This window comes from Rhamphochromis longiceps, linkage group LG23 (genome assembly GCF_057381845.1).
Source record: "Rhamphochromis longiceps isolate RC_006_pf linkage group LG23, R_longiceps_female_GT1.1, whole genome shotgun sequence".
Lineage (NCBI taxonomy): Eukaryota > Metazoa > Chordata > Actinopteri > Cichliformes > Cichlidae > Rhamphochromis > Rhamphochromis longiceps.
The window spans coordinates 41,732,697-41,759,704 of NC_140578.1; the positions used below are offsets into that span (position 1 = coordinate 41,732,697).

The following is a 27,008-nucleotide window of genomic DNA, read 5'->3' on the forward strand; positions in this document are numbered from 1 at the left end:
GAACTGTAATTACATCTGCATCTTCTGCATCCACACCCATTTTCACACCTTGGCTCGTGTGATTAGGTAGAGGATCAATAAGGGGTCTGTTGGCTTAAAATCTGGGACCTTTACAAATGTTGACATATTACACGTGACTAACATAAACGCAACAGTTGTGTCACAAATAAACATCTTACTTTTCTAACAACATATAAAATACAAATTGCATGCTGCATTAACTTGAAGGGGTTAATCAAAACACATCTTGCAGTGCACACTCTTTAACCACAGCTGGAAAACTTCACTGCTGTCAGGAGCCTGGGTCTCCTGACCCAGCGTTTTTAGTTCTTTGTGATTCTTGTATTTTGTACTTGTGTGATTTATTCTATGGTTTCTAGCTTTGATCCCTTGCCCTTCATGTTTCTCTGTGCCCCCTCTGTTCTGTGTACGTCTGTGTCTTTGCATGTTTGAGCTTCTTGTTTTCTGTCACTCTGCAGTGGCGTGTCTAGAAAATTTTTGTTGGGGGGGCCAGGTAGGGGCACAGATTTGGAGAAGGGTGGCAGATGTAATTGTCAGATAATGTTAAAAACAATTCTACCAACCGTTAACCATAATTCAATAACCCTATAAACCTAATAACCGAATGCGCTTTTAACTCTTATTAGAATGAGATTTTAACCACTACGGTGCAAAGTTTTTAGATACTGCGTTGATAAAGTACAAGAGATACAATCAGTCAGTGTTTATTCAGCAGTCAAGGACATCAATATTTGCATAGTATTTTTACTGACATGTAGTGCACATATGTTTTGGGTAAAAACATTTTTTAATATTAAAATACGAACATTTTAACATACAATTGGCAAATTAGCCAATGCCAATGCAAAACCAATGCCTATTAAAAAAAGAAGATAATCTTCTCACAAACTGGTGTTTGATTTTGAAACAGGAAAAAAGTGTGGAAACAAATGAAAAGACTAACATTTGAATAACACCTGAAAGCAAGTAAATACTTTCTATGCTGCCTTATGGTAAACTTTGGTAATATTGATGTATAAAGAACAACACTGGCTGATGATGAAATACAGTCAGCTGGCATGGTGACACTGCCAGTATTAACCTGCAGGGCTGGACTGGGACAAAAAATTGGGCATTTTCACTACAGACCAGCCCACCAGGTATTAAAGCCATAAAGCCTTTGAATGAAAACAAACGCTGTTGTGACAGTGATGTACACTGTCTTTTTGGTATATGTATGATTTCTATACATTTTACGTCAGATAAAAAATTTGTTCGCAAGATTCAGATAATTATTTAATAAAAGCTAAATATTTGAAATGAGAATAAGAAAGAAAAGTATTTCCTTGTGCCCCCCTCTCCCTGTTAATGCCCTACCTGGCCCCCCTGGCAACACTTTGCTAGATCCGCCCCTGCACAGTTACCAGCTGTCAGCTACTTAGAAAAAGGATGCTGGTGTTATTTGTCTCTCAGAAACAGTTCATAACTTCCCTTCAACTCATTCATGTCACCTAAAAGGTAAACCTGTTTCTCCATCACTGTTCTGCTCTGATGATTCAGTAAGGACATCTCCTGGTTTCATCTTCATGTTTCCCTCTCACCACATATACAAACCGATATCATGACCAGCAGCTTTTTTACAGCTGTGGCTCCAGCAAACATCAGCTGATACTAGAAATTAATCTTAAATAAATTCTAACAACAGCTGATCAAGCTTAAACGTGCTGCTGTTGTTTAGCGCGACATCCGCTGGTTTCCTGTTTCTGGCGCAAAGTGGGAGATAAATAAACAAGAGAGACGATCAGCTGATCATTGATCAGTTTCATGATTAAAGTAGTAACAGACGAGGGGGGGGGGGGGATAAGAGAAGAGGCAGCTGTGCAGCGTAAATACAGAATAACTCCAGCTTTGTGTCTTTTCCCATTCTAGCTAAAGTACAGGACAAACTGCGTCTCTTCTCAGCTCAATACGAAACCCGTAATATTTTCTCTGAATGAGGGACCATTCCACTTTTTAAGGAGCCGTTGGGAACTCTACTAACTAACCTTATGAATAAAATAAAGTTCACTATCAGTAACATCATAGCAACCGAACAGCTGTATAGAAACTCCGTCATGCTAGCTCACGCAGTACGAGTTATTGTAACTGACTGTAAAAAGTCAGCACAACGAAAATAAACTCCACCTAAACTTGGTTTATATCTGACCCAGATAGACTGCAGGTCATAACTTCTTACCTCAAGTTCAGTTCACCTGATACTCGAACCGGCGGCCGCCTCAGGTCTCTGCTCCTCCTGCCTCCCCTTCCCTCATCCATCTGTTGCCTCTGTGGAAGCTCCCCCATAGCCACCACCAAACAACTGAGTTATTTTTACACATCGGCCAGCATCTGGCCAATCCACCACCTCTCATTGTTCATGCCGTTACAAAAAAAAAAAAAAAAAAAAAGTCATCAGCCCACTGTGCAAATGTCCGATGGCTAGTCCAGCTATGTTAACTTGTTAATCTTTCGCTGAAAAAACGTTTTCTGTGGTGCCGTCTTTCGTGCTTGACTCTCCTACCTTTGCTAACATGATGCTCATAGTGCAGAAGCCGGTGCTGCATTCACTTACCCTCAGACATCTGAGCTTCACTGTGAAGCCATAATCGTACATTTGATATTTCATTAAATTTTATTGTTTTAGCTTTGGGGTGGCACCTGGGGTGGCCAGTCTGGTTGGGGGGGTGGCCTCTGCCCCCCAAGGCCACTCCGCTGGACACGCCACTGTAAACGAGTAACGTATGAAGCACTGATCCCTATATAAAGTGCATTACAGTAATCCAGCCGAGTGCTAACAAAGGCGTGGATAACTGTCTCAAAGTGCTGCTGTGAAATAAATGTCTTTATTTTATCAGCTGCCTGAGCTAAAAGAAGCTTGATTTTACCACTGCCTTAATCTGGCTGACAAGCTTCAGGTCAGAGTTCACTTTGACCTCCAGGTTTGTCACAGCTGGTTTAACGTACTGTGTCAAGGTATCTAAATACACATTGGGGGTCTCAGTAGGGCTGCCAAGAGATTTGAACCCTGGTGGAGGAGACCTTCTCAATAAAAAAGTGTTTAAAAAAACGTTTACAGGCTGCAGTCAGTATGTGGTGCACTAAGAACAGAGTTAATGGTTTTAAATAAAACATGCAGGTTGTGACAGTTTGACGAAACAATGTCAGATAAGTGTTGTCTTTTGGTATCTTTTACAGTTTTTTGATATTGATGCCAACAGTCCTTTAGCATCTGGAATGACACTTGTAGCTTGTTTCCATTCACGCTCAGCTCGACAGCACTTGCGTCTGACAGCCTTCAGCCAGGGGTCAGATTTAGTTTTAGGCTGCCTGGTTCTTAACGGAGCCACAGTGTCCAAAGCAATCTGGTAGGTGGAATAAAACCATGAGCTCAGTTCCTCAGTCTGGCTGCACAAAAACTCCGGGATTTTACAGTTCTGCTTAAAAACTGTTAAAAACTGCTCAGCAGTGGGTCAAAAATACGACAGCGGCGAGCAGCAGCACGGTTTAACTGAGGTACGGGCAAGAGGAACTTGAAGCATCACAGGACTGTGGTCAGAAAACACAGCATCACAAATCTCTACGTTAAAAACAGAAACAAACAGAAGAACTATGAGATAAAACAAGATCAAGTGTGTGTCCATGTTCATGTATGGGACTGACTGAATAGCACAAAGTTAGAATGCTTAGTCTGTTTTTTAGGCTATTTCACAATATGAAAATAAATAACTTATTAAAACAGATCATATACACATCCAATAACTAAGTGAAAATGATTGTTTTTGTTTTTTTATTTGCTAATCAAAGTGTCAGTGCAGTCAACCATCGTTTTTGTCCTCGTGCATTAGTTTTGATTTAGTTATCAAGTAAAATTTAATAGTAATTTTTTTACTTTGATTTTTGGGATGTAGGATGATCATTTTCATTTCTGTCTAACGCTGTGACATCTTCTTGTTCCAGCATGATTTCTTTCTCATTGACATTTGATGGGTTTTCAAGGTGTTCCATTAACATTACATCTTATTTATTATAATTTTATTTGTGCGTGACTTGGAGCATGAACCAGAAATATGCAAGCCTCATGGAGGTTTTTTGTCTCTAAATGATCAAAATTAAAAATCTCAGTATCATCGGGACCTCATCCATCTAGTCGAGGAGCTGACCGCGGTCTAGACTACACTAAGCAGCAGCAGTGTACTCCTAGTATGTACAATGCATCACTATGAGACATAAATGCACACTTAGTGTGATGTATTCTTAACAACTTTGAATGATGGGGTATGAAGTGAGAGGCATTTAATGAACTGGAAGTGCTTCTCTGAGCCCTCACACACCCAAGACAGATTAGGAAGAGAGGGGAACCACCTTGCTGCATGAGTAGCTACGCGGTCAGGTTGACTTCCACATGGTTTGCTGGGGACGCTGCCAGGGAGGAGAATGTCAATTTTAAAAGAGCGTCTCGTTCCTCTGGCAGGGCTGGACTGGGACAAAAAATCGGCCCGGGCATTTTGACTAGAGACCAGCCCACCAGGTATTATAGGAAAAACCATAAATCCTTTGAAAGAAAACAAACGCTGTTGTCACAGTGATGTACACTGTCTTGTTGGTATATATGCGTCAGTCTAATAAACTTAAACCTACACCATCCTCCCTATTCTGGTATTCTAAACAGTACCCGAAAGTAGACTGCTTGGTCGAGTTAACCTCCTGAACTATCTACAACACATGGTGAAAACCTGAAATTAAGACAGAGAAGACTAGAGGTGAGACATGATCATTACTGATTACTGATGACAGATTTACATATATTTTCATAAACCATTCATTTACCACATCAATAAACAGCATGGCAGGGCAAAATATTTTTTCCAACATGGCAACCTTTAAAAAGTGAAAGGAGACAGGAAGACAGGTGAGAAAGAATAAAACTTAATTGACTTTTTGATGGCATTTTACACACAGTACTGGTACAGAATCTAGAAAATGTGGGAAAATACTGGCATCATATACGGTACTTACTTCTGAAGAAATTATGATGGGACCCTAAAAAAATTACTATGTACAATAATGGATTTCTATACATTTGACATTAGATGAAAATGTTTGTTGTAAGATTCAGATAATTATTTATTAAGCATGACCTGGGGTATCAATATATGGATCAAAACCACCATGTGCTGGTTATAACTCTCTACCTGTCAACGGCATACTCTCAGGGTTTAATTGTTAGAAAATTGTTAATTGTTAAAAAGTTAGCATCCATTTAAAAATAAGAACTGTAAACCAGATACTTGCTGTCGAATTTCTTCTTTGTGATCGAGGTTGTTTTTGAAGCCCGCCTGCTCCAGCCTGGCCTCAAATCCAAGACCCTGAAATGAGGAGAAACTCCAAGGTGTGAAATTGCATGTGTAAAAAATTGTAGGTTTAAGATAGCTTTTAAAAGTCCTGTGATAAACACCTGGATGAGCTTGATAATATCCCGAGGTCCGAGCACCTCTAGGTCAAACTCAACCTGAGCTTTGTTGGTTGCCAGTGCGACCGAAGCCATGAGGATCCCTCTGGTTAAGTTGAGCTTGGACTCGATGTTGTGGACACATGATGCGCACGTCATGCCTGTTATCTGCATGTGAAATACATGTGATGTGGAATTTGCACAAAATTCTGCTTATATGGTGTCCCGCAGACTTACAGTGAGGTCCAGCTTTCCATGTGCTACTGCATTATCCTCAATCACTTTGGCACCAAAGCCCAAGTCTTTGATGAGCTCAGTCACTGCAGTAGCATCCAGGACATGTGAATCATACTTCACCTCTGCCTTACCGGCCATTAGCGACACCAACACTGAGAAGATTCCTGGTTAACAAACACAGTACACTTTATCAACAATCTTCATCTCAGTTCAAATGCCTCATCCCTGGAAGTCGCTCACCTCTGTGTTTGAGCAGGTTCCTCTCGATGTTGGACACACAGGAGGCACAGGTCATCCCCGTAACGCAGATGAAGCATTTCTGTGCTTTTATCTCAGGCGAACTTGCAGATGGTGCCTGTGAACCCGTCCCATTGCTGACTACAGGCCTGTTTGTCGACATGTCAGAAAGTCCAAAGCTTACAGGCTGGGACTTTTCATGACTCTGAACACTCTTTATAGGTTCTGAAAGGACAAAAAAATATGGAGGCGCCATATAAGTTTGTAGCTCTACAGATTTATGAGGCTCAACTTAGAATCTTCAATCACCATAGTCCAACTAGAAATTTTAAAAACTCATCCTATTCTCTTCCTGAAGGGAGGGAGGATATAATCTCTTTCATTCATTTTTTTTGTCTGTTTGTTAGCAGTGTGGCAACCAGAGTTTTCGAATTTTGTGTGATGGTAGATAGCAATAACCAATAGATACCAATAACAGCTCAAGGTGATTAAATTTTCAAGAAAATCGGTCAAAGTCAAGGTCATACCAGATGTGAAAGTTAGTAAAATCTTTATATCACCCATAATTTTTCAGATTTCACAGCAATATACTAGGCCCTGTGGGACATGAGTACCTAGGTTGGCTAAGTATTTAACATTGACATTTATTGTTTAAGGTCAAAGTTGACCTTGGAAAAAACACTTCAAGGAATAATATCAAGTAATATATCCTGTGAAAAGGCCTGGAGAGGCATCACAGTGACGCCATAAAGTTTTGCAAAATCACGCATGCATGAATATATCTTAAAATGTCAAACTTTCACAACTTATAGAAGACAAGGGTAAAGATATAAAACTTTAGTATGTAATGCTTCAAGGTCAACGGTCAGGTTCACACAAATTAGGAAAAAGCCTTATTTTCCATGGGTCATCTCCAAACTTTAAAGCAATAGGAACATAAGTTACTTGTTTGCTTGAACTCTTTAAAACATTGTATGCCTTCACAGTGAAACAAATGGATTAATGGATTGGATAACATGGTAGGAACTAACAACTCGGTCGTCAGAGAACATCTGCAGGTGGCATGATTCCCTGTTGTACTGGAAATATAAGGCGCACAAAGTAAACAGGAATGATTTTTGATTGTTTAATTCTCATATAGCTTCAAAGCACAGAATTGGAAACGAGCATGAATGGCATTTCTAAAGCAAGCTGGATTTATTTTATTTTTTTTACTTTAAGTCCACAATCTTCTCCCACACCTTCTGCTAAACAGATAATGCAGAAGAGAAAATAACCAAGCATTTGCTTAGTTTGAGAAATTTGGATAGACTTTTTTACAGCTCACTGGCATATGATATACAACCACATGATATATAACTTCTATCCCAATAAGAGGCCAATAGAGGCCAATAAAACCTGACACTGAGAGCTGAGCAAGATAAAGAGAAATTAAAGAATTTGTTCATAATCTGCCTGCATTAATCCCTCATCTTGGCAGGCTGTTTCTGCAATTAAAGCCCTGGTAAGGATAAGGGCTCTCAGAGTTTCACTGAGGAGTACAGTTGTCTGGTTCCCAGAGTAACCGTTGAGTTTCTGGTTTACTCTAAACAACATACCTCTTCTAAGAAACCCTTTAGATAGCATGTACACGATTTTACGGTTAATGGCAGACATTTCCTAAATGAAAGCAAACCCCTCCAAGGACATCAAACAATGAGTGCTTTTATACCTCGGGTGTAAAAACTAGTTCAAAGATACTTGAGTTCCCAACTCACTCCTTGCCTGACAGAAATACCAGATGAAGAGATGAGGTGCCACTGAGGCATGAGAGTTGTTTTTCATGTTCATCCCATTGGTCTGTGTATGCCTTTAATAATACTAATAATAATAATAATAATAATAATAATAATTATTATTATTATTATTATTATTATTATTATTATTATTATTATTATTATATTGCATAAAATGTAGACTTTACTTTTTTACTTTTTACCTCTTGTTTCTGTCTTGCCCTGACACCTGAGATCAGCCAATACAGCAGTGGGCCATAACAAATTAAAAATTGGTCAGATGATCCAGCTGTGCTACTGTTCTTGCATCTCTGGTGAGAGGCACTGAGACCAGATGAGAGGATTTGGGGAAATGATGTATAAACTCAGAAATGGAAAGATAGGGATAGGGAAAAAATGCACCAACCTGTGCCAAATTCTACCCAAAATAAATTAAAATGCACAACTTCTTGTCCAAGCCTGATCAGCTGGAGTCAAGCTAACACCTGCTACCATGTGAACTAATGGGTAAGGTATCTAGTTCCTGAGTGTTTGTGTCCCTTTATGTTGGAGAAGTTTTGGGATCTTTAGGTTGTGATCTGGACCAAGTGCTGCGGAGCTCAAGTAAGATGTTAAAGAAAAACAGGATGGCAAAAACAAATGCTAACTGTTCCCTGGATGTTCAGTCAGTTGTCACCCTCACTATTTATTAAGATTTGACACACTGAAAAAGAAAACTGAAATAATCCTAAAATAATATATTTTTTAAAAGCTTCATTAAGCAAACATTTATTTTTGTTACCTACCTTTAAGTGAGGCGTCAAAGCCCATGTCCTCAATAGCTGCCCTGAGCTGCTCTGGCTCTGTCAAATAGGGATCAAAGGTTATTGTTCCCTTTTCCGCCTCCAGGGACACCGCTATGAACCGCACTCCAGTCATCTGAGAGATCCTCCCTTCTATTGTCTGCACACAAGAGCTGCAAGTCATCCCTCCAATCAAAATGGTTACAGTCTGGGTGGAGGCATCCACCTCCTTTTTCTGCCAGAAACTTAAATCTTCTACTGATGGGTCCTCAGATAACAAAGCAGTATCAAAGCCCATGTCCTCAATTTTGTCTCTCAGCTCTTCATGTGTGACTAGAAGAGGCTGAAAAACAATCAGCGCTGCTTTGTCCTGAAGAGACACCTGAATATGTGAAACCCCCTGCAGCTCCCCGATCTGTCCCTGAATGGACTGCACACAGGACTGGCAGTGCATACCATCCACCCTGATCTGCACCACAGACTCCACGCTGTATCCCAAGGTCTGTAGTTCCAGGGCGATCTCTTTGGTTGGAATAACTGAAGCATCATAGTCCACCTTGGCCAAACTGTTGGGTACAGACCATGTGACAGTAGAGCTGGGCGATAGAACGATAACGATATGTATCGCGATATAACTTTTACTCGATAGAGAAATTAAGCTATCGCGATAGACCTCGCCGCTCTTGTCCTCTTAAAAAAAAAAAAAAAAAAAAAAGGTCAGCCGATCCAAATTCAGTAGCGCAGAGCTGAACCAATCACAGCCGCAGCGTCACGTCGCGTGACTTGTTACGTACAGCACAAGTGCCAAGCCGCACGTGTGTTTGTTTGGGAAGCAGCCAGCGCATAATGGAGGAAATGAGTGTGCCGACTAGAAAAATCAACCGAGCGTGACCGAAGAGAAAACAGATGATGGTTCCAATGCCGGAGAGATTGTCGAACGGAAGAGCCAAAGAAGTTCCGTAGTGTGAAGGTATTTCGGCTATTTCAAGTCTGACAAAAAACAGAGTAGCGTGCACTGTAAATTGTGCTGAAAGCAAGTCTGGAAATACAATAAACTGGTGCATGCGTCACACTGTGCGCCGCGTTATTGTTTCGGTGAAATGAATTTCTACAATACTGTTACTGTTAATTCTACTCTCTGCAGTGTTTAAATGCTTACATATACACACAGTTACTGTCCCTCCACGCATACGACTCGGTTCTGCTTCTATGCCGCAGCTTTGTTTACTTTTTCCCACCGAGGCTTCTAGACTTCTGATTGGCCAACATTTCTGCACGGTTAGGAATCTAGCGCCACCTGCTGCTTTGGCATGTTCATAGCAGCGTTTTCCTTCATTTCTGCCTTTATGTGTGGACGGGATTATTTTTTAAAACGAAAACGGAAAATCTCCGTTTTCAAAAATACCCGTGTACGTGTGGACGTAGCCTCAGTCTCTGACTGGAAGCGCTAATTCGTCATTCGGCTTTTGTCAGACTAAAGTAACTGTTAAAACTGTTTGAAAAGCTAAGCTATACAACAAGGAGAGATTGAGAATTTCCTTTTAGTTCTCAGTTTATTTGATATTGACAAAAGTTAGTCAGTTTTGTCTGTTCTTCTGTAAAACAAACTAAGATTTATTTTTAGAATTTATATTTTGTTTCTAAGTGGAATTGACAATTTAGTCTGTTTCGTTTGTTCTATTTTGAAACTTAAACGCTTTAGCGGCTGCCTTTTGTGTAGTTTGCAATATTTGCCTTTATTTATCTGAAAAAGTCTCATGTTCCTTAAGTACATCTACCCTGTTGAACTTATTATGGGAAATAAATATTTAAAAACAAGCTGCTGATTATTTCACATTTTACTTGTGAGCAACGGCACATTTAAATCTTACAAATATAGTTATTTGGCTTATATCGTGATAGATATCGTTATCGCCTGAAATGGAAAAAAACATATCGTGATATGAAAAAATCTCATATCGCCCAGCTCTATGTGACAGCAATTATTCCATTCAGGCTGCAGATTCTGGTTTGGATGATGTGGACCTCATGCTCAGAGGTGATCCGCTGAAGTTTAAAAGATGCTCTTGAGCAGGGGCGGAGCGTGGGGGTGGCTTACGGGGCTTAAGCCCGGGTTGTTTTGTCAGAAGCCCGGGGTATTTTGGAGTGTAATTTTTCATAGTTAGATGCCTGGCTGACAACTGTATAAAACAAAAAGTACACACAATATTCGAAGCACATAGTGCACACTGTGGGAATTTACGACTGTGCGTGAATCCCCCCCTGATATTGGTATGATCCAAGCTCAGGCACTAAGCGACTGAGCGAGGGGGCGGGGGGAGCTGCTGCCCGTGAGTGCGCTGTTGGAGAGACGGAGCCAGCCATACTAAGGAGAGCTTAAGTTTGAGCAGGTACCAAAGCAAATCATTCGTACCGTACAAATAATGTAAATATGACGGTGCATCACGAAAGATTGATATGAAACTGATCACTTGACCAATATTATTTTACTTGCTCTTCAAGTGAATCAACAAATGGCGAAATGAAAAGCCGAACAAATGCTATTTTTTAGAGAGTCTTAGCTTACGTGTGTTTATTTCATATTTTCAGTTCTTACCCTCCCCGACTAATTCGGTTTCAGTTATGTACTGAAATATAAGAATGGACATTAGAGGGTTCTTTCAAAGAAAAAACTCAGGTAAATGTTATTTTATATATTATGCTTTGTATGTTGTTCAGTATATTTCTATGCAAAACAAGAGGGATTTCAGTACACAGCAGGATATTCGCATTTGTAACCAGATATTTACACTTTAGGGAGAAAACATAAAACATTTTTACTGTACAACATCAATTTAGAGTAAACTTTTGTTTTAGATAAATATTGAAATATATTTTGAATTAGTTAAATGTCAGAATAAAGAGAGACAGAGCTGTCTATTTTTTATCACTTTCATTAAATTTAGGAGTACATGTACACTAAGTTTATTGTTAATTAATAAGAAAACTCCAGACGATTCCATTCTGAGCTGAAGAAGCTTCTGATAGGTTAGTAGAGCCCATGTGAGTAAATTGGTGGCACAGCTGTGGATGCATATAAGGCAAAACACAGAGCCTGTTTCTTTGACATGGGAAAATCAAGAGATGTCAACCAAAACACCAGGAAAAGAATCGTGGAGCTCCATAAGTGTGGCTCAGTTTGAATACAATTTGGTGCCATTTGCAATTAAAAAACACAGACAGTTTCTCTCTTTACTCTTAAAGTTAACAAATATGTTTTTATATTTATCAATCTAAAAAAATAAACATTTAGTCTGATTTGATGTTACAATTAAAAAAGTGTTTGTGTTTTGATCTGAAGAGTTTGTAAATATCTGGTTTCAACTGTATATTTGATGATTGTCAGCACAAAGAGGGAGAGAGAGGAGCAGAGATTGAGATGGAGAATGAGGACAGAACAGAGATGAACAAGAGCAGGTGAGACACACATGTTAGTCAAATGGTTGCTTACTAAAAGTATCACTGTATCATAGGTACTCATGTATCTCGTACCTAGTGTTTCTTTTTAGGTTTGCTATTTTTCAAATTCTATATTTATTAAGTTCTGCAGGCTTGTTTGCACAACAAGGCTAAATAATTATATAAACTTTTCTCAATCTAAATATTGTACTTTGGTAGAATTAAATAAATAAGTGTAGTGCAGGTCTATGATGATTTTTAGTGCTACTATCATCTAGTTCTGATTGTGGTTCTGTCTTGGTTAAGTCCTCAGTAATCCTGCTTTTGAACTGTTGTAGTCCTGTTTTAATTCTGGATCAGTTCTGGGTCTGGTTGAATTGGGGTTTAGTCCTCGTGTCTTGATACAGCCCCGACTTCGTTCTGTCTTGCTGCTCAATTAAAAAACTAGTTTAAGGTGTCCTGCATGTGTGATATATATATTTCCCTATATGAAGTCATTCTTTTTTGAACAAAACTCAAAACAGAGCCTATTAATCTTTCAGTCATTTCTACCCCCCCCCCCCCTCAAAAAAAAAAAAAAAAATCCCACATGCATACTACCCTTTAGGGCTAAGCCCCGGGTGTTTCAAATGTCTGGCTCCTCCTCTGCTCTTGAGGCAGCTTTAGGTGGAGGGCAGAGCTCAGTTTGGCTCCCATACTCGTAGGCCAGGTTTTCAAAGCCTTGTTTCTCAATGTCATGGTCATTCTCCTGGAAGGACAACAGAAGAGCATATCAATTCAGCATTTTTTTTATTTTTGGAAATGTAGGGAAAATAATTATTACAATTTATCTTAAAATTACAATATCTTAGGTCCTATTTTAAGAATAAAGGCCGTCTTTACAGAATGCTATTATTAAGATATGTAGTAAGACAGAAGGATAAGATCCAGAAACCGTAGTGTAAGGTAATTCTATCAGGCTTCTGCTATTTGACATCTGTGAGCATCAGAACTGGAACATCACAGCAACTCTGACCTAAATTATTCAGATGACACAAAGCTCTACATATAAGCGTCACCACACATTTAAAAGCCCCTAAAAAGTGCTTTGCACATATCAGTTATATATATATATATACACATATATATATATATATATATATATATATATATATATATATATATATTAGGGGTGCAACGATACACAAAATTCACGGTTCGGTTCGATACTTTGGTGTCACGAGCTACCGCCGATCGCCCCGTGCATGGGGCTAGACGGCCAACACGTTAACGAGCTAACTGCGCTAACACACTAGTTCCCACCCATGTAATTGAGCATTGCATGGCACATCCAACATACTGTTTTACTTTAGTCCATGACTCGCTTACCTTCAGGGTCATACGTCACATGAAAACCAAAATAATTCCAAACGCCAGATCTGAATGAGGGTGGGGGAGGTGCCCTGCGCTCTTCCTTCTGACTATGCTGTCTGTGTGGAGCACTCAGTGGATCTGCGCTCGACAGTGCAGCCTAGGCGGAGTAGTCGAACGCAGATTCACTGAGCGCTCAACACAGACAGCATCGTCAGAAGGAAAGTTGATAAAATAAATTACAAATGTTGTATTGTTCGATACATATGCGTACCGAACCGAAAGCACTGTATCGAACGGTTCAATATCGATACGAATATCGTTGCACCCCTAATATATATATATATATATATATATATATATATATATATATATATATATATATATATATATATATATATATACACACTATCCATGGACCACTTCTACTTTTAATGCTACTGCAAATAACCACAAACCCACAATCCCTGGCTTACTTTGTCCATTAGATCACTGGGGCCACACATTAAGCCACATTGCTGGGCATTGTTCAGTACACAGCTTATACATTGCAGAATGTGGGGAAATACCAACTGTTTTCCAACTGTCATGAGATTCTTGTTGGAACTTGTCTTGTTGTTCTTTCTTGGGATATAGATTTTCTCAGATAAAGTGAACTCATCAAGTATTTAATAAGTATTAACCACATTATATTAAGCTGCATTTTGCATTTGGTTTGTTGACATGCCACATTTATGTTAAATTCCTTGGTGCTTCATGTTGCATATTCATGTTGCTGTTGTGACTGTATTAGTGGCTCAAGAACAAAGACTTCACAAGACCTCAAATACACTTGTAAGTATGACAACCCTGTTTCTGCTAGTCTTTTAAGTCCTCAGCTGAGAAACAACATGAATTTTTACTTAGCTTTACAGTTCCTAAAGCCAGCCACTGTTTAATCCTATGAAAAGCCCCTGTCTGACCCCAGTAAGCTAACAGAAATTATTTACAGGGTAAGACCCTAAAAGCAAAGTTTTATTTATATGAGTTTGACTAAAAGCCTTGGACCCTGACCTGGTGTATTTTGTACTTTTTTAACTACAATCTTAACATTGTAGTGAAAACCAACAACCACAGAATTAATTTGTAGTCCTATTGTTAGTCACGTTGTGCATTCAGATTGTGGCCATGTCAGAAAAGAGTCAACAACTTTCCAAAAGCAAATATGTGAGTCAATGTTTAATCCTGGGTGAATTGGCTTCTTCTTTACACAGAAAACTGCTTTAAAATACAAGTTTTTGGTACCTCTCAAGTGCAATCTAAGACATTTATGGATTGAAAAATGAGATGCTAGATAGATGGCTCAGACACTACTGGACACTTTAAATCCACTATAAGGCTGTCATGTCAGGAGACCACATGATTGGCCCTTCACCTAAGCCTCCCAGCATGACTCTGCTTAAAGACATCTCATTGAACTGAGGGGAAAAGCCAACCCTTATAAAAAAGAAAATTAAGCAGAGTTGCACTTGCATTAACATCATTTTATCCATTTCATCACAAACACAATGCACAACAATTTCTATTACAACACAACAGATGTCTCTGATTTAGAGAATAATCAGTGGGAATCTGTGCATTGAGTTCAACTTCTATTTTGTGTTAAAGCAAAAGCAAACACTGCAATGTTGACTCATGATCAAAGTGCAGCAGCACTGAAATAAATCACACAGGAGAAATTTTACAAATTTCACACCATCTTTTACATTTCCAGTGTTCTCATACCAGTCCATTACTGTATACATGCTGCAAAAAATATACAAGTGCATTTGTATCACAGTCTACTTAAGCTCAATGCAAAGCTCACTGCCTGGTAAATATAGAGAATTTAACTGACTAAACTGACATGTTGTCATCCTTTTCACATGCTACATAACTACTCTTTGTAAATAGGCCTACATACTAACTGCATCATACGGAAGACTATTTGAACGTTGACACTGAGGATTGGAAAATGTTATTCCCATGTTAACCTTGATTCTGTGATATTTAAATGAGAAGTTAATAAACAATAATCAGATGTAAGTACATTCAAGCAGAAATAAGAACCTCCAAGTACCTGTTAAACTGTGTTATTTGTCAAATGACAATTTTTAAAAAATCTTTAATCAAAAATAAATAAATAGGTGATTCTACCCTTTGGAAAAAGGCAAGCATTTTACCCTTATTTAAGTGAATAAGCTTAAATAAACTAACATTCCAAAATGCACAATCTGCTGCCTACCTGCATCATGAGCACCTGCGTCACGCCGTAACTGCATGTTATGTAAATATGTTCTTTCAGGTGTCATGGTCTTATACCAGACTTTTTTTTTTTTGGTTTTTTTTTTTAACAGGCACTATTGACTCGGTAGATGTTGCACCAATCAGATCCATCAACTGAGGTAATCTACCTGTTAACATCAGGCTCATGTCATTGATTGGTTTTAGGTTTAGTATTAAGGTACGGGGACTGGAAATGTTTGTTAGTGCAGTAATCAAAAGGGCCAGTTTAGTAAAAAGTGATTAATATATTGCAGTTATTAACAAGAATGCAAGAGGAGCATTGGTTTCTTTTTTATTTATTTTTTTTAGTAATTTAATTAATACTTTAGTTTGAAATTCATAAAGCTCATGTCCATCAAACATATAACACCATTACCATTTGAGAAATGAAAAACGCAACATTGTTGCCATTAAGCATGACAAGTATCTAGCTGACAGGATAAAGGTATGTTTATTTATCTACAGTTCTGTTCTTTTAATTACTTTTAGTTCCACTAAAAGAGGGGGAGTAGCAGGAGCATGTGTGACGTGCTCAAACACAGCTGGATCAAATGCCTGAATTAGCTCTTCAGCATGGCATCAAGTTTGACAAAGGCCTGACAACAAGCCATTCATTTGATTGAGGTGTGTCAGAACAAGGATGCGTCTAAAAGCTAAAGAAAAAAAGTAGTTCTCCAGGACTGGAGTTGGCGTCCCTGTGCTAGGCTCTATGTACACATAAGGAGTTGCCTTTGGTGATCGGGGGCAGTTATGGTACATGACTGACTCACTCGGTGCCTGTACTACAGGGTTACTTGTCTGCATTTTTGGGGAACAGGACCTGAGTGTTGTCTGTTTTTGGACACAGTTCAGAGAATCGGGCCATCCAAAACACATAGCAGAGGATGGTTTCGATCCATCGACCTCTGGGTTATGGGCCCAGCACGCTTCCGCTGCGCCACTCTGCTGGACAGCACCCCAGATGGGACTCGAACTCACAATCCCTGGCTTAGGAGGCCAGTGCCTTATCCATTAGGACACCGGGGAAGATGAGCGCTTGACTTCCTTTCTTTGGAGGTTGTTTCGGGGTTCGAGTGAGAGCCATGGTTTCAAGCTGGTTTTTAGTTCAAAGATGAAGCTGTATTTAAGAACATTTGAGAAACGCTGAGAAAATAAATTACACTCTGGGCAACTCAGTGTCCAGAACTATGGCCAGCCAACACGCTGTACTTATTGCTCCACTTTATTTGGGGGCGTTTATGTTGTCTGTTGAGACTTGTGAAACCACATGAAGACCAGAGAGTACCAACGATTTGAATCACTGAATCTAGTTCCACTAAAAGAGGGGGAGTAGCAGGAGCATGTGTGACGTGCTCAAACACAGCTGGATCAAATGCCTGAATTAGCTCTTCAGCATGGCATCAAGTTTGGCAAAGGCCTGACAACAAGCCATTCATTTGATTCAGGTGGTTAACAGGCTTTCAAGATGGCGGCGCACGTAGTTGCAGCAGCTCAGTGTTCTACCGATCGATACTATGTTTGGATAATTTTGTACGCCTTATGTTTGTTTTTGTGTTCTACCAGCCAAGCAAATAACATCTATAGCCGACATGATCTCCTCAAGATTGGAGTAAGCTACCGCGAGAGCGTGACTAGCAAATTTGTCCGCTTACACAAGATACCGGTGGAAATAGCGAGGAGTCCGGGCTCCCCATGGATTGTTATCCCTTCGGGGTGGAGGCGCAGGCGGCGTCGAGAGAGAAGGAGACGGCGAGGCTGCAGGGCCGGCGCGCTAGCCAGGCTACGGAGGCAGCCACTCAAACCACCGCTCCCCAGCCTATTCATCACAAATGCCAGATCCCTCGCGAACAAGTTGGACGAATTGAGATTGCAAATAGCAGCAAATAACTTCATCAAAGACTCATGCATCCTTCTTATCACTGAATCCTGGCTACATCAATCCATTCCAGACTCTGCTATTGAGCTAGCAGGCTATACCACACAGCGACATGACCGAACAGTGGACTCCGGTAAGCGCAAAGGAGGGGGGCTCTGTATGTATGTGAACAACAGCTGGTGTACCAACACAGTGATAATAGACCGTCACTGTTCACCGGACATTGAATATCTGACTGTTAAATGCAGGCCCATCTACCTACCTAGGGAGTTCACCGTTGTCATAATAACAGCTGTTTACATACCACCAGATGCTAATGCTAACTCTGCGATCGCACTCCTGCATACAAACATCAATAATAAACAGAGCACTTACCCTGACGCTGTACATATCGTAGCAGGGGACTTCAATCACGCAGACTTAAAAAGAGCAATCCCCAAATTCCACCAGCACGTCAAGTGTGCCACTAGGGGTGACAAGATTCTGGACAAAGTTTATTCCAACATCAAAATGGGCTAGAGGGCCAGACCTTTGCCACATCTGGGTCAGTCTGACCACTTGTCACTGTTTCTAATCCCTGCATATGCCCCCCTCAAGAAAACTGCTCTTACCATCACAAAGAATATTACCATATGGCCAGAGGGTGCCTCTCAGCAGCTGCAGGACTGTTTTGACAGGACTAACTGGGATATCTTTGAACATCAGGACTTGGAAATGTTCACAGACGGTGTCCTCTGCTATATAAAACACTGCATAGACACTGTTACAGCAGTCAAATGGATCCGGGCTTATCCCAACCAAAAGCCCTGGATGACCCGGGAGGTCAGGCAGCTGCTGAAGGAGAGGAACATTGCGTTCAGGTCTGGCAACAGGGATTACTACACCACAGCCCGATCCAACCTGAAGAGAGGCATCAGAGAGGCAAAGGGGGACTATAGGAGGAGGATCGAGGACCATTTGAAGAGTAATACCAGCCGGCAGGTGTGGCAAGGCATCCAGCACTTAACCAACTATAAGATCAATCTCGGAGCTGCGGACGGTGACCTGGAGCTGGCAGAGGAGCTGAATATCTTCTTTGCCCGCTTTGAGACCAGGGTACCGGAGGTATTGGAGCCACAGCAGCAACACGCCACCCATAGCAGCACCACCCTCACCCTGGAAGAGCACGAGGTGAGGCGCATGCTGCAGGCTGTTAACCCGAGGAAGGCGGCGGGTCCTGATGGTGTGCCAGGTCGAATATTGAGGGATTGTGCAGGACAGCTGGCTGGGATCTTCACCAGGATTTTCAACAAATCCCTCGCACAGGCGACTGTCCCACTCTGCCTGAAGTCCTCCACCATAGTCCCCTTGCCTAAGAAGCCCCACATCACCGGCCTGAATGACTACAGACCGGTGGCACTCACCCCAGTGGTAATGAAATGCTTTGAGAAGCTGGTCCGCAGACACATCACAGCAGCCCTGCCCCGCAGCCTGGATCCACACCAGTTTGCCTACAGAGCAAACCGATCCACGGAAGACGCTGTAGCCACAGCACTCCATGCTGCATTAACTCACCTGGAAGAGCATGGTAGCTATGTGCGGATGCTCTTCGTGGATTACTGCTCAGCTTTTAACACCATCCTTCCACACAAACTGGTGGCCAAGCTACAAGACCTGGGGCTTCCATACAGCACCTGCATGTGGATCAATAGCTTCCTCTCGGGCCGTAGACAGAGAGTCAGAGTTGGCCATCACACATCCTCAGCCCTGAGTCTCAGCACTGGCTCACCCCAGGGCTGTGTGCTCAGTCCACTGCTCTACTCTCTCTACATACACGACTGCACTCCTCGCCACCACAGCAACATATTTGTGAAATTTGCAGATGACACCACAGTGGTGGGGCTCATTTCCAAGGGAGACGAGTCTACGTACAGAGACGAGGTGGAGCAGCTGACGTCATGGTGTAAGGCCAATAACCTCCTCCTCAACACTTCAAAAACCAAAGAACTCATAATAGACTTCAGAAGGAAAAAGGCAGAGATCCAACCACTATTCATAAATGGGGACTGTGTAGAAAGGGTGGCAAGCTTCCGCTTCCTGGGAGTCAATATAGAGGAGACCCTTTCCTGGAGTGTGAACACCTCCGAGCTGCTGAAAAAGGCCCAACAGAGACTGTACTTCCTGAGAATTCTCAGGAGGAATAACATCACACAGAGACTGCTGGTGTCCTTCTACAGAGCCACCATTGAGAGTGTTCTAACTTACTGCATATGCATCTGGTACACTAGCTGCACAGGGGCTCAGAGGAAAGCACTCCAAGGGATCATTAACACCGCCCAAAAGATCACTGGCTGCCCTCTCCCCACACTGGAAGTTCTACACAACGCCCACTGTTTTAAAAAGGCCCAAAACATCATAAAAGACACCTCACATCCTGGCCACTCCCTGTTCGAACTGTTGCCCTCAGGCAGACGGTACAGGGCAATCAGAGCAAGGACTAATAGACTCAAACACAGCTGTTATCCAACTGCAATAACACATCTGAATACTACAAAAAAATGTCCATCACGCCACTCTTGTGTTAATCTATGCATGGTCTGAAGCATGTGTGTGGGAATGTATGTGAATGTTTTACTGTTATATCTTATTAGTATTTTAAGTATTCTATCTATTTTATTTATTGAATTTTATTGTTTTATTTATATTTTGATATTGCTAGGGATGATGCAATGATCGGGGACCATTCTTAATTTCGTTGTTCTCATGACAATGACAATAAAGTTTCTGATTCTGATTCTGTGTGTCAGAACAAGGATGCGTCTAAAAGCTAAAGAAAAAAAGAACAGTGCCTCTCCAGGACTGGACTTGGAATCCCTGTGCTAGGCTCTATGTAGACATAAGAAGTGGCCTTTGGTGATCGGGGGCAGTTATCGTACATGACTGACTCACTCGGTGCCTGTACTACAGGGTAACTTGTCTGCATTTTTGGGGGGAACAGGACCTGACTGTCGTCTGTTTTTGGACACAGTTCAGAGAATCGGGCCATCCAAAACACATAGCAGAGGATGGTTTCGATCCATCGACCTCTGGGTTATGGGCCCAGCACGCTTCCGCTGCGCCACTCTGCTGGACAGCACCCCAGATGGGACTTGAACCCACAATCCCTGGCTTAGGAGGCCAGTGCCTTATCCATTAGGCCACCGGGGAAGATGATTCCTTGACTTCCTTTCTTTGGAGGTTGTTTCGGGGTTCGAGTGAGAGCCATGGTTTCAAGCTGGTTTTTAGTTCAAAGATGAAGCTGTATTTAAGAACATTTGAGAAACGCTGAGAAAATAAATTACACTCTGGGCAACTCAGTGTCCAGAACTCTGGCCAGCCAACACGCTGTACTTATTGCTCCACTTTATTTGGGGGCGTTTATGTTGTCTGTTGAGACTTGTGAAACCACATGAAGACCAGAGAGTACCAACGATTTGAATCACTGAATCTAGTTCCACTAAAAGAGGGGGAGTAGCAGGAGCATGTGTGACGTGCTCAAACACAGCTGGATCAAATGCTTGAATTAGCTCTTCAGCATGGCATCAAGTTTGACAAAGGCCTGACAACAAGCCATTCATTTGATTCAGGTGTGTCAGAACAAGGATGCGTCTAAAAGCTAAAGAAAAAAAGTAGTTCTCCAGGACTGGAGTTGGAGTCCCTGTGCTAGGCTCTATGTACACATAAGGAGTCGCCTTTGGTGATCGGGGGCAGTTATGGTACATGACTGACTCATTCGGTGCCTGTACTACAGGGTTACTTGTCTGCATTTTTGGGGAACAGGACCTGAGTGTTGTCTGTTTTTGGACACAGTTCAGTGAATCGGGCCATCCAAAACACATAGCAGAGGATGGTTTCGATCCATCGACCTCTGGGTTATGGGCCCAGCACGCTTCCGCTGCGCCACTCTGCTGGACAGCACCCCAGATGGGACTCGAACCCACAATCCCTGGCTTAGGAGGCCAGTGCCTTATCCATTAGGCCACCGGGGCAGATGATCTCTTGACTTCCTTTCTTTGGAGGTTGTTTCGGGGTTCGAGTGAGAGCCATGGTTTCAAGCTGGTTTTTAGTTCAAAGATGAAGCTGTATTTAAGAACATTTGAGAAACGCTGAGAAAATAAATTACACTCTGGGCAACTCAGTGTCCAGAACGCTGGCCAGCCAACACGCTGTACTTATTGCTCCACTTTATTTGGGGGCGTTTATGTTGTCTGTTGAGACTTGTGAAACCACATGAAGACCAGAGAGTACCAACGATTTGAATCACTGAATCTAGTTCCACTAAAAGAGGGGGAGTAGCAGGAGCATGTGTGACGTGCTCAAACACAGCTGGATCAAATGCTTGAATTAGCTCTTCAGCATGGCATCAAGTTTGACAAAGGCCTGACAACAAGCCATTCATTTGATTGAGGTGTGTCAGAACAAGGATGCGTCTAAAAGCTAAAGAAAAAAAGTAGTTCTCCAGGACTGGAGTTGGAGTCCCTGTGCTAGGCTCTATGTACACATAAGGAGTCGCCTTTGGTGATCGGGGGCAGTTATGGTACATGACTGACTCATTCGGTGCCTGTACTACAGGGTTACTTGTCTGCATTTTTGGGGGGAACAGGACCTGACTGTTGTCTGTTTTTGGACACAGTTCAGAGAATCGGGCCATCCAAAACACATAGCAGAGGATGGTTTCGATCCATCGACCTCTGGGTTATGGGCCCAGCACGCTTCCGCTGCGCCACTCTGCTGGACAGCACCCCAGATGGGACTCGAACCCACAATCCCTGGCTTAGGAGGCCAGTGCCTTATCCATTAGGCCACCGGGGAAGATGAGCTCTTGACTTCCTTTCTTTGGAGGTTGTTTCGGGGTTCGAGTGAGAGCCATGGTTTCAAGCTGGTTTTTAGTTCAAAGATGAAGCTGTATTTAAGAACATTTGAGAAACGCTGAGAAAATAAATTACACTCTGGGCAACTCAGTGTCCAGAACGCTGGCCAGCCAACACGCTGTACTTATTGCTCCACTTTATTTGGGGGCGTTTATGTTGTCTGTTGAGACTTGTGAAACCACATGAAGACCAGAGAGTACCAACGATTTGAATCACTGAATCTAGTTCCACTAAAAGAGGGGGAGTAGCAGGAGCATGTGTGACGTGCTCAAACACAGCTGGATCAAATGCCTGAATTAGCTCTTCAGCATGGCATCAAGTTTGGCAAAGGCCTGACAACAAGCCATTCATTTGATTCAGGTGTGTCAGAACAAGGATGCGTCTAAAAGCTAAAGAAAAAAAGAACAGTGCCTCTCCAGGACTGGACTTGGAATCCCTGTGCTAGGCTCTATGTAGACATAAGAAGTGGCCTTTGGTGATCGGGGGCAGTTATCGTACATGACTGACTCACTCGGTGCCTGTACTACAGGGTTACTTGTCTGCATTTTTGGGGGGAACAGGACCTGACTGTCGTCTGTTTTTGGACACAGTTCAGAGAATCGGGCCATCCAAAACACATAGCAGAGGATGGTTTCGATCCATCGACCTCTGGGTTATGGGCCCAGCACGCTTCCGCTGCGCCACTCTGCTGGACAGCACCCCAGATGGGACTTGAACCCACAATCCCTGGCTTAGGAGGCCAGTGCCTTATCCATTAGGCCACCGGGGCAGATGATTCCTTGACTTCCTTTCTTTGGAGGTTGTTTCGGGGTTCGAGTGAGAGCCATGGTTTCAAGCTGGTTTTTAGTTCAAAGATGAAGCTGTATTTAAGAACATTTGAGAAACGCTGAGAAAATAAATTACACTCTGGGCAACTCAGTGTCCAGAACGCTGGCCAGCCAACACGCTGTACTTATTGCTCCACTTTATTTGGGGGCGTTTATGTTGTCTGTTGAGACTTGTGAAACCACATGAAGACCAGAGAGTACCAACGATTTGAATCACTGAATCTAGTTCCACTAAAAGAGGGGGAGTAGCAGGAGCATGTGTGACGTGCTCAAACACAGCTGGATCAAATGCTTGAATTAGCTCTTCAGCATGGCATCAAGTTTGACAAAGGCCTGACAACAAGCCATTCATTTGATTGAGGTGTGTCAGAACAAGGATGCGTCTAAAAGCTAAAGAAAAAAAGTAGTTCTCCAGGACTGGAGTTGGAGTCCCTGTGCTAGGCTCTATGTACACATAAGGAGTCGCCTTTGGTGATCGGGGGCAGTTATGGTACATGACTGACTCATTCGGTGCCTGTACTACAGGGTTACTTGTCTGCATTTTTGGGGAACAGGACCTGAGTGTTGTCTGTTTTTGGACACAGTTCAGTGAATCGGGCCATCCAAAACACATAGCAGAGGATGGTTTCGATCCATCGACCTCTGGGTTATGGGCCCAGCACGCTTCCGCTGCGCCACTCTGCTGGACAGCACCCCAGATGGGACTCGAACCCACAATCCCTGGCTTAGGAGGCCAGTGCCTTATCCATTAGGCCACCGGGGCAGATGATCTCTTGACTTCCTTTCTTTGGAGGTTGTTTCGGGGTTCGAGTGAGAGCCATGGTTTCAAGCTGGTTTTTAGTTCAAAGATGAAGCTGTATTTAAGAACATTTGAGAAACGCTGAGAAAATAAATTACACTCTGGGCAACTCAGTGTCCAGAACGCTGGCCAGCCAACACGCTGTACTTATTGCTCCACTTTATTTGGGGGCGTTTATGTTGTCTGTTGAGACTTGTGAAACCACATGAAGACCAGAGAGTACCAACGATTTGAATCACTGAATCTAGTTCCACTAAAAGAGGGGGAGTAGCAGGAGCATGTGTGACGTGCTCAAACACAGCTGGATCAAATGCTTGAATTAGCTCTTCAGCATGGCATCAAGTTTGACAAAGGCCTGACAACAAGCCATTCATTTGATTGAGGTGTGTCAGAACAAGGATGCGTCTAAAAGCTAAAGAAAAAAAGTAGTTCTCCAGGACTGGAGTTGGAGTCCCTGTGCTAGGCTCTATGTACACATAAGGAGTCGCCTTTGGTGATCGGGGGCAGTTATGGTACATGACTGACTCATTCGGTGCCTGTACTACAGGGTTACTTGTCTGCATTTTTGGGGGGAACAGGACCTGACTGTTGTCTGTTTTTGGACACAGTTCAGAGAATCGGGCCATCCAAAACACATAGCAGAGGATGGTTTCGATCCATCGACCTCTGGGTTATGGGCCCAGCACGCTTCCGCTGCGCCACTCTGCTGGACAGCACCCCAGATGGGACTCGAACCCACAATCCCTGGCTTAGGAGGCCAGTGCCTTATCCATTAGGCCACCGGGGCAGATGAGCTCTTGACTTCCTTTCTTTGGAGGTTGTTTCGGGGTTCGAGTGAGAGCCATGGTTTCAAGCTGGTTTTTAGTTCAAAGATGAAGCTGTATTTAAGAACATTTGAGAAACGCTGAGAAAATAAATTACACTCTGGGCAACTCAGTGTCCAGAACGCTGGCCAGCCAACACGCTGTACTTATTGCTCCACTTTATTTGGGGGCGTTTATGTTGTCTGTTGAGACTTGTGAAACCACATGAAGACCAGAGAGTACCAACGATTTGAATCACTGAATCTAGTTCCACTAAAAGAGGGGGAGTAGCAGGAGCATGTGTGACGTGCTCAAACACAGCTGGATCAAATGCCTGAATTAGCTCTTCAGCATGGCATCAAGTTTGGCAAAGGCCTGACAACAAGCCATTCATTTGATTCAGGTGTGTCAGAACAAGGATGCGTCTAAAAGCTAAAGAAAAAAAGAACAGTGCCTCTCCAGGACTGGACTTGGAATCCCTGTGCTAGGCTCTATGTAGACATAAGAAGTGGCCTTTGGTGATCGGGGGCAGTTATCGTACATGACTGACTCACTCGGTGCCTGTACTACAGGGTTACTTGTCTGCATTTTTGGGGGGAACAGGACCTGACTGTCGTCTGTTTTTGGACACAGTTCAGAGAATCGGGCCATCCAAAACACATAGCAGAGGATGGTTTCGATCCATCGACCTCTGGGTTATGGGCCCAGCACGCTTCCGCTGCGCCACTCTGCTGGACAGCACCCCAGATGGGACTTGAACCCACAATCCCTGGCTTAGGAGGCCAGTGCCTTATCCATTAGGCCACCGGGGCAGATGATTCCTTGACTTCCTTTCTTTGGAGGTTGTTTCGGGGTTCGAGTGAGAGCCATGGTTTCAAGCTGGTTTTTAGTTCAAAGATGAAGCTGTATTTAAGAACATTTGAGAAACGCTGAGAAAATAAATTACACTCTGGGCAACTCAGTGTCCAGAACGCTGGCCAGCCAACACGCTGTACTTATTGCTCCACTTTATTTGGGGGCGTTTATGTTGTCTGTTGAGACTTGTGAAACCACATGAAGACCAGAGAGTACCAACGATTTGAATCACTGAATCTAGTTCCACTAAAAGAGGGGGAGTAGCAGGAGCATGTGTGACGTGCTCAAACACAGCTGGATCAAATGCTTGAATTAGCTCTTCAGCATGGCATCAAGTTTGACAAAGGCCTGACAACAAGCCATTCATTTGATTGAGGTGTGTCAGAACAAGGATGCGTCTAAAAGCTAAAGAAAAAAAGTAGTTCTCCAGGACTGGAGTTGGAGTCCCTGTGCTAGGCTCTATGTACACATAAGGAGTCGCCTTTGGTGATCGGGGGCAGTTATGGTACATGACTGACTCATTCGGTGCCTGTACTACAGGGTTACTTGTCTGCATTTTTGGGGAACAGGACCTGAGTGTTGTCTGTTTTTGGACACAGTTCAGAGAATCGGGCCATCCAAAACACATAGCAGAGGATGGTTTCGATCCATCGACCTCTGGGTTATGGGCCCAGCACGCTTCCGCTGCACCACTCTGCTGGACAGCACCCCAGATGGGACTGGAACCCACAATCCCTGGCTTAGGAGGCCAGTGCCTTATCCATTAGGCCACCGGGGCAGATGAGCTCTTGACTTCCTTTCTTTGGAGGTTGTTTCGGGGTTCGAGTGAGAGCCATGGTTTCAAGCTGGTTTTTAGTTCAAAGATGAAGCTGTATTTAAGAACATTTGAGAAACGCTGAGAAAATAATTTACACTCTGGGCAACTCAGTGTCCAGAACTATGGCCAGCCAACACGCTGTACTTATTGCTCCACTTTATTTGGGGGCGTTTATGTTGTCTGTTGAGACTTGTGAAACCACATGAAGACCAGAGAGTACCAACGATTTGAATCACTGAATCTAGTTCCACTAAAAGAGGGGGAGTAGCAGGAGCATGTGTGACGTGCTCAAACACAGCTGGATCAAATGCCTGAATTAGCTCTTCAGCATGGCATCAAGTTTGGCAAAGGCCTGACAACAAGCCATTCATTTGATTCAGGTGTGTCAGAACAAGGATGCGTCTAAAAGCTAAAGAAAAAAAGAACAGTGCCTCTCCAGGACTGGACTTGGAATCCCTGTGCTAGACTCTATGTAGACATAAGAATTGGACTTTGGTGATTGGGGGCAGTTATCGTACATGACTGACTCAC

At 42.6% G+C, this 27,008-nt stretch overlaps 1 protein-coding gene and 15 non-coding genes across 16 annotated transcripts; all 16 read right to left on the minus strand.

Moving 5' to 3' along the window:
* Nucleotides 1–4,412: 4,412 nt before the first annotated feature.
* Nucleotides 4,413–9,096, minus strand: LOC146642605 (copper-transporting ATPase 2-like). Its single transcript, XM_085399341.1, has 5 exons — nt 8,523–9,096; nt 5,966–6,187; nt 5,726–5,889; nt 5,495–5,656; nt 4,413–5,405 (listed from the first exon to the last, which is right to left on the minus strand). Exons 1-5 carry the CDS (start codon nt 8,971–8,973, stop codon nt 5,289–5,291), a joined length of 1,116 nt encoding a protein of 371 aa, XP_085255467.1. The 5' UTR covers nt 8,974–9,096; the 3' UTR covers nt 4,413–5,288.
* A 7,390-nt stretch (nt 9,097–16,486) lies between these two features.
* trnam-cau (transfer RNA methionine (anticodon CAU)) lies at nt 16,487–16,558 on the minus strand. The gene has a single exon. It is a non-coding gene; the product is annotated as a tRNA-Met (tRNA).
* Nucleotides 16,559–20,522: 3,964 nt separating this feature from the next.
* On the minus strand, nt 20,523–20,594 carry trnam-cau (transfer RNA methionine (anticodon CAU)). Its single transcript has one exon. It is a non-coding gene; the product is annotated as a tRNA-Met (tRNA).
* Nucleotides 20,595–20,600: 6 nt separating this feature from the next.
* On the minus strand, nt 20,601–20,673 carry trnar-ccu (transfer RNA arginine (anticodon CCU)). Its single transcript has one exon. It is a non-coding gene; the product is annotated as a tRNA-Arg (tRNA).
* Nucleotides 20,674–21,343: 670 nt separating this feature from the next.
* Nucleotides 21,344–21,415, minus strand: trnam-cau (transfer RNA methionine (anticodon CAU)). Its single transcript has one exon. It is a non-coding gene; the product is annotated as a tRNA-Met (tRNA).
* Nucleotides 21,416–21,421: 6 nt separating this feature from the next.
* trnar-ccu (transfer RNA arginine (anticodon CCU)) lies at nt 21,422–21,494 on the minus strand. The gene has a single exon. It is a non-coding gene; the product is annotated as a tRNA-Arg (tRNA).
* Nucleotides 21,495–22,166: 672 nt separating this feature from the next.
* trnam-cau (transfer RNA methionine (anticodon CAU)) lies at nt 22,167–22,238 on the minus strand. Its single transcript has one exon. It is a non-coding gene; the product is annotated as a tRNA-Met (tRNA).
* A 6-nt stretch (nt 22,239–22,244) lies between these two features.
* On the minus strand, nt 22,245–22,317 carry trnar-ccu (transfer RNA arginine (anticodon CCU)). Its single transcript has one exon. It is a non-coding gene; the product is annotated as a tRNA-Arg (tRNA).
* A 677-nt stretch (nt 22,318–22,994) lies between these two features.
* Nucleotides 22,995–23,066, minus strand: trnam-cau (transfer RNA methionine (anticodon CAU)). Its single transcript has one exon. It is a non-coding gene; the product is annotated as a tRNA-Met (tRNA).
* Nucleotides 23,067–23,072: 6 nt separating this feature from the next.
* Nucleotides 23,073–23,145, minus strand: trnar-ccu (transfer RNA arginine (anticodon CCU)). Its single transcript has one exon. It is a non-coding gene; the product is annotated as a tRNA-Arg (tRNA).
* Nucleotides 23,146–23,815: 670 nt separating this feature from the next.
* On the minus strand, nt 23,816–23,887 carry trnam-cau (transfer RNA methionine (anticodon CAU)). Its single transcript has one exon. It is a non-coding gene; the product is annotated as a tRNA-Met (tRNA).
* Nucleotides 23,888–23,893: 6 nt separating this feature from the next.
* Nucleotides 23,894–23,966, minus strand: trnar-ccu (transfer RNA arginine (anticodon CCU)). The gene has a single exon. It is a non-coding gene; the product is annotated as a tRNA-Arg (tRNA).
* A 672-nt stretch (nt 23,967–24,638) lies between these two features.
* trnam-cau (transfer RNA methionine (anticodon CAU)) lies at nt 24,639–24,710 on the minus strand. Its single transcript has one exon. It is a non-coding gene; the product is annotated as a tRNA-Met (tRNA).
* Nucleotides 24,711–24,716: 6 nt separating this feature from the next.
* On the minus strand, nt 24,717–24,789 carry trnar-ccu (transfer RNA arginine (anticodon CCU)). Its single transcript has one exon. It is a non-coding gene; the product is annotated as a tRNA-Arg (tRNA).
* A 755-nt stretch (nt 24,790–25,544) lies between these two features.
* trnar-ccu (transfer RNA arginine (anticodon CCU)) lies at nt 25,545–25,617 on the minus strand. The gene has a single exon. It is a non-coding gene; the product is annotated as a tRNA-Arg (tRNA).
* A 748-nt stretch (nt 25,618–26,365) lies between these two features.
* On the minus strand, nt 26,366–26,438 carry trnar-ccu (transfer RNA arginine (anticodon CCU)). The gene has a single exon. It is a non-coding gene; the product is annotated as a tRNA-Arg (tRNA).
* Nucleotides 26,439–27,008: the final 570 nt, after the last annotated feature.

Bases quoted from the DNA above. Each gene is read 5' to 3' on its own strand.
- LOC146642605 (XM_085399341.1), bottom strand. From the start codon at position 8,973: ATGCACTGCCAGTCCTGTGTGCAGTCCATTCAGGGACAGATCGGGGAG. The intron at 6,188-8,522 runs GTAGGTAACAAA...TTGTCCTTTCAG, and splicing joins CTTTGACGCCTCACTTAAAG to AACCTATAAAGAGTGTTCAG. The intron at 5,406-5,494 runs GTGTTTATCACA...TCCTCATTTCAG, and splicing joins ATATTATCAAGCTCATCCAG to GGTCTTGGATTTGAGGCCAG.